The following is a 5,910-nucleotide window of genomic DNA, read 5'->3' as shown; positions in this document are numbered from 1 at the left end:
CGGTAATATTTGATGTTGTCCATGATGTCGAGCCATTTGGCTGAATAGCTCTTGGTTAAAGATTTAATGCAGAGAATAGCATCACTGAGCCATATTAAAAAAGGAATACATGTCCTTATCTGCCCTCCATTAATCCATGGGGATTTATTAGGTCATTGGATTTGGTTTCCTATGACATGCAAAATTGTTTTGAAACATAAACATTATTTTATATTTAATTATTTATTTATTTTTAAGATTGAGAGCTCTTAATGGTGTAAAACCACATGCTCAGATGTTTAGGGTGTGTGAGCGAGGGCAGATTTCATAAAAGCCAAGCCCCTAAATTCAGTGCCCCCCAATAAGTCGCTTCCCTTCTAAATGAGGACTTGTTTCAAATGCAAATCCCAAACGACAATCACACGTGGGTGAGAGAATAAGAGCTGGCAGTGGCACTGGGCACCAGCATGTTGTAAAGGAGGCGTGCGTGTGCATCTACGAGAAAGACAAACCCCCCCCCCCCCCCCCCCCTTCCTACCCATTGGGCTGAGCTTGGCAGGCAGAGAATCTTCCAGGGAGGTGCAGTGAATGATAATCACAAGAAAAAAAAAGACGAGGAAGGAAAAAAAGAGATGATGGGTCATCTCTCTTTACAGGGTGACGGCTTTGAACAAGCAGAGCCTTTCCTCCAGCTGTCTACTTGGCTCTTCTCCAGGGCAGCGGCTTAAGACACCATCAGATCAGTGTTACTCGGCAAAGCCCGCGAATAATTGGACCACACGATTACAATGCTAGTTTTTCCCGCCTGTGCTGTTATCCCTTTTCGCGGCAAAGCAGTGGAAAAGGGGAACGCACTGACTATCTGCGTTCTTTTGGAGACTAAATTGCCTGGTTTGGTCTCTCCTTAACGCTGGCAGACGGTTTCCTGTAGGGAGCTTTTGAAGTGAGAGGCTGTGGGCTCCAGTAAATTCTAAACAGTCTTCATGTGTGGCTTAGCTGATAATCACGTCCATTATCTCATAAACATAGCTCTCGGGCGTCACACTGAGGACGTTTTGCCATCTAAGCTTACAGTAACTTGAAATGTGTCACCAAAAGGCACCAAGCGAAATGTCTAACTTGACAGCAAAACAGCTTTTTGTAAGAAAATATGACATGACGAAATGCCCATGTACTTGCAAACCCCCTTATTAGACGCCCTAAATAGAGGGTGTGTGTTAAAGTAGAAAGTCAATTCCAAGGTGGTCCAGTCTGGGGAGAAACCAGCTCCTCTGTGTTTGACAGAGCGTGTTCAGATGATTGCATTGAGCAATTGTCTCATCTGCCCACACATAGACATTAACTTGTGCACACACCCAGAGAAAACACAGGCATGTTTCCGTTAAGAGCGCTTGTTCATACCTGTGTACCTCCAGAGGAATGGTTGCACAACAAACCTGCTAACCAAAATCTCCTTCTCTTCCTCTAGATGATGATGATGATGATGATGACGAAGACGACGACGATGATGATGATGACGAAGACGACGAAGAAGAGGAGGAGATAGACGTCGTCACGGTAGAGAAAAGGCGTTCCATCACCAGCAAGATAAACGGCACTGGCCTGTCTGCCGTCTCAAACTCTCAGGCGTCCACAGGAGGGCGGTTGGGCTCAGGGGTGAGCAAAGCTCCACAGGAGCTCATTCTGAAGAGGACGGCGACAGCCTCTATCCACCAGCAACAGCATAACTACGCAGCCCCATCCCCTTACTCCGAACAGCAAGACGTACCCAGCGCTCCCCCGAGCAAGAAACTCCGAACCGACAGCAGCACTATAACTCTACGCACTGGCAAGAGCCAGAACTATTCCCCGAACTCCCCTACTAACAGTGTACCAGGACAGCGCATGAGGAAGAGCGATTCCAGCAGCCCGCGATGTTCCGACTCGGAGGACAGCGAACGGCGGCGCAACCACAACATCTTGGAGCGCCAGCGGCGCAACGACCTGCGCTCTAGCTTCCTCACCCTGCGCGACCACGTGCCCGAGCTGGCACGCAACGACAAGGCGGCGAAGGTGGTCATCCTGAAGAAGGCCACCGAGTACGTCAGTTCCCTTGAGGCTCAGGAGCTCCGACTCCAGCAGGAGAAAGACAGATTGCAGGCCCGACGACAACAGCTCCTCCGCAGGCTCGAGCAGGCCAGGACTCGCTAATCCTTAATGCTCATTGGCTGAACGCCTTACGGCTAACGGTCGGCGTCAAATGGCGAACGACAAAGCACTAAGGCTTACGGCCCAAAATGAATTCTAGGGACACTCACTGCTGACACTTTTTTGCACATTTTTTGACGTCAAGAATGTTTCAGGTTTACTTTGTCACCCCAATCACGCTACAACAATGAGGGAAGGTGCTTACCGGTAAACCCAACTTCCCCTCAATGACAAGACCCTTATGAACACAGTCTTCAATACGCGATTGGGTCGATGAACTTTGCGTTCACGCTCTTCCTGCAAAATGGACACTAAGCAAATGACACGAGACACTTCGAATGGCTATAATCTCTCACACCTCACTGGTGCTAGATCTCATGGATGTACCTCTGCGCACCTTGATGTCAGACACTTTTGTAAATAGATTAGATTTTAAAAGAACATACACTCAGTCTGCCTTTTTTTGTATACGATTATTGTCTTTTGGTTTTTTTTATAAAGATGTCAAAAGCTGCCAATAACTAGACTGGAAGTTTATATACCATTAACAAGTACTGTAAGACCTCGATTTTTGAGGATTTTTGTAATATAAGGACACATTGTTTTGTTTTTGGATTCTTTTGTCTTATAATCTCTCTGTTATGACACGCTTTACTAATTCCTACATTTATGCTTTAGTGTGCTTCTGATACATACTAAATTTGATACTTATATTTTCGTATGAAAATGAGTTCTGAGTAGATATCACTTTATCCTGTTTTTATCCTTTTTTCTACCTTAATTTCTTTTGTACAGAAAATTCTTTCTATCTCCATTTATAAGGCTTCTTATACTTTACTGTCTTTCTCTTTCTTTGTTTATATATTTGTAAGTATTGGGTTCATAGAACTGGGTCATTGGGAAAAAAGTGTTTTTTCTCCTTTTCTATAATGTACATTGAGTGCTGCGACTCACGGCACTTTGAAATACCTCATTTTGAAAAATAAATAGACATTTTGAAAACAAAAGAGCTTGTTGTCAAAGGATGAGTGCTTCTGTGCCGCCGCTAGTGGGGTTTGAGTCCTGTCAGGTATTGAGAAACTATACGCTGAACTGCATTTCAGAGATGCTTGAAGCCCCTCTGTGGGCGGCAACATCCATATTTCAAACAGCCCTGAAAAGTTATGACTTTCAAGGGGATTATGATTTTGAAAGCAAAAACCCACAGTTAAATCATATTGTCAAATAAAAATACCCATGTCACTCATTTGAAGCATAAAAAAGGAGCTGTCCAAGTGTAGTTTTTCTCTAGGATCACGTTGTGTGTGTGAGTGTGTGTGTGTGTACATGTTTTTTATCCCAGTGGGGACTGAATGCACAAAGACTCATGGGGACTTGTGTCACTGTGGAGACCTAAATTGAGGTCCCCATGAGGAAACATGCTTATAAATCATACAGAATTAGTTTTTTTTTGTTGTTGTTGTTGAAAATGTAAAAATGCAGAAAGTTTTCTGTGATGGGTAGGTTTAGGGGTAGGGGTAGTGTAAGGGTATACAGAATATACAGTTTGTACAGTATAAAAACCATTAGGCTACATCTATGGAGAGTCCCCACAGTAAACAAGACGTGTGGACTGGTACTGTAAACTTAAATTGACGAAATTTGAATCAAATCTAATATATACTAGAATTGATTTTCCGTACAATACAAACCTCGTATTTTCTGCATGTTTTGGGGCCTTTTCCCCTCTTTTCTATTCAACATTTCCTGTTTTTCATTCGTCAAGCCTTTCTCCCTCCATCTGCCTCGCTATGAAGAGAGATCTGGTTGACCAAGCCCTCTCTCACAAAGGAGAACGAGTATCTCCCTCGTAATTCTCTCTCTCTTTCTCTCTCAGTTGATTTTGAAATGGGCACATCCACATGCACTTTCAGGCACTCATACACAAAAACAAACGCTGGCACACACACACTCGACGCGAGTGGATATGAAAGCGTGCGCTGCGCACACTCAGACTGGCCCCCGCAGCTTCTTACCTCATTGTTCTGCTCGTTACCATGGAAACTGGAGCAGCTGCAGCGTGGCAGACTTCAAGTGCGAGTGTGTTTTATTCTATTTGTGCATGTGTGTACGTGCGAAGGGTGCGTTGCGGAGTCTTTTGTGAGGAGGGCATCGTGACCTGTGCGTCTAATATCCTGCTGGACAGAGAAACTGGTTCGTGTTTACTAACTTCAGTCACATGGCCTGGAAGCTGACAAAAGCCCCGCCCACCAATGTGTCACAATCAACGTTTTTCTCTCGTCCTGCATAAACATTTAGAATTATAATTCTGCCCCTGCAGTACAGGCTACAGGAGAAAGAAGGTTTGGCGGGATACACAGAGAATAAGACACCATCGATTATAAACTGGACCGTCTAGACTGTTTGGTTACATAACAGGCTGTGCTGTATGTGCGTGTCTGCGGTGTTTGGTCCCCAGGATGAGGTAACCATGGGACCCCACTGTGCCATCTGGCCCATGGCTTATCCTGCCTGGTTATGGAAAAAACAAAAACAAAGCCTCGAGCCAAGACAATAACACACCGCTATGCATGTGTAAACTGATATACACTGCAATCAGTATACAATCTCAGGTTTGAAAATCTAAATAAGATACAACCAGTGCTTTGTACAAAGATATAGGCTGAATCTGGGTAAAAATCTGTTTTTTTATTTTTTTTTATTATTTTATTATTATTATTATTATTAGATATGCAGCTAAAGTTTATAGGAATAGTTCACCCAAAAATGAACATTCAAAAAGCCAATTGTGCCCCAAAATTGGTTACCGACATTCTTCAAAATATTCTTTTGTGTTCAGCAGAACAAAGACATGTATACAGGTTTGGAACAAATTGAGGGCGAGTAAATGATGACAGAATTTGTATTCTTTTGTGAACTATCCCTTTAACTCATAATAATAATTAAAAAAAAATCTACACACAATAATAAATATTTAAAAGAGTTCAATATCTCCACTACGTATATATAAATAATACAACTAATAAAAAACTGTAACTAACTTAATTTGATTAAAATAAAATAAAAGACTTTTTTTTTTTTTACATTACATTCAGTACATTTTGAGATAAATAAATAATATATACATTTGATTTAAATAAATAAATGATTAAAATAATAAATTCTGATCTAAAATACATCTGATTTATACATTAAAAACAAATTAAATACACATTAAATTGATTAAAATAACTAACATTTTAGGATGGGGGTCACATGAGGATGTGTGGGTCTGTGGCATCTAAACGTTTGAAAACCACTGCAATATAAAGAAGAAAATGAAGAAATGTTGAATGCTTAATTGAAAACATACTGATATTCACCCTTTATGTTACGTGTATGTTCTTTTTTCTCAAACGTAATTCCTCTCTGATTCAGACACCATGTTGAACTATAATAAACTTGGAGACGACGGCTCCATATTATATGACTGTATGATTGTTTATGGTATGGTTAAATATGTGTGTTGGAGTTTGAATCAGTCTCAGGAAGGGTTATGAAGTTCAGTCAGCGGAAGGGTTTGAGTTCAAAGCACAGAGTTTGAAACACCATCATGCTCAGGCCATAAAATGCTCATAAAATAGGAAAATGAAAATACTATAAAACGCAATAAATATAATTGATAAACATAACATTAATGTGCTCTAATGTGTAAATACAGCTGACATTGATTTCATATATTAATGTTTATGATTTGACCTTTTC

The 5,910-nt window shown here is 41.4% G+C and overlaps 1 protein-coding gene across 1 annotated transcript in view; it reads left to right on the top strand.

The window, feature by feature from the left end:
- Positions 1-4,202, top strand: part of mycn (MYCN proto-oncogene, bHLH transcription factor) — a 5,984-nt gene extending 1,782 nt beyond the window's left edge. Inside the window, exon 3 of the mRNA XM_079887639.1 lies at positions 1,448-4,202. Coding sequence (XP_079743765.1) covers positions 1,448-2,169 — 722 coding nt within the window. The 3' untranslated portion in view covers positions 2,170-4,202. The remainder of the gene's footprint in view (positions 1-1,447) is intronic.
- The last annotated feature ends 1,708 nt before the right edge of the window (positions 4,203-5,910 follow it).

The sequence above is a fragment of the Squalius cephalus genome (genome assembly GCF_949319135.1).
Source record: "Squalius cephalus genome assembly, chromosome: 12".
In the NCBI taxonomy this organism is placed as follows: domain Eukaryota; kingdom Metazoa; phylum Chordata; class Actinopteri; order Cypriniformes; family Leuciscidae; genus Squalius; species Squalius cephalus.
This window is presented reverse-complemented; position numbering and strand designations above follow the sequence as displayed.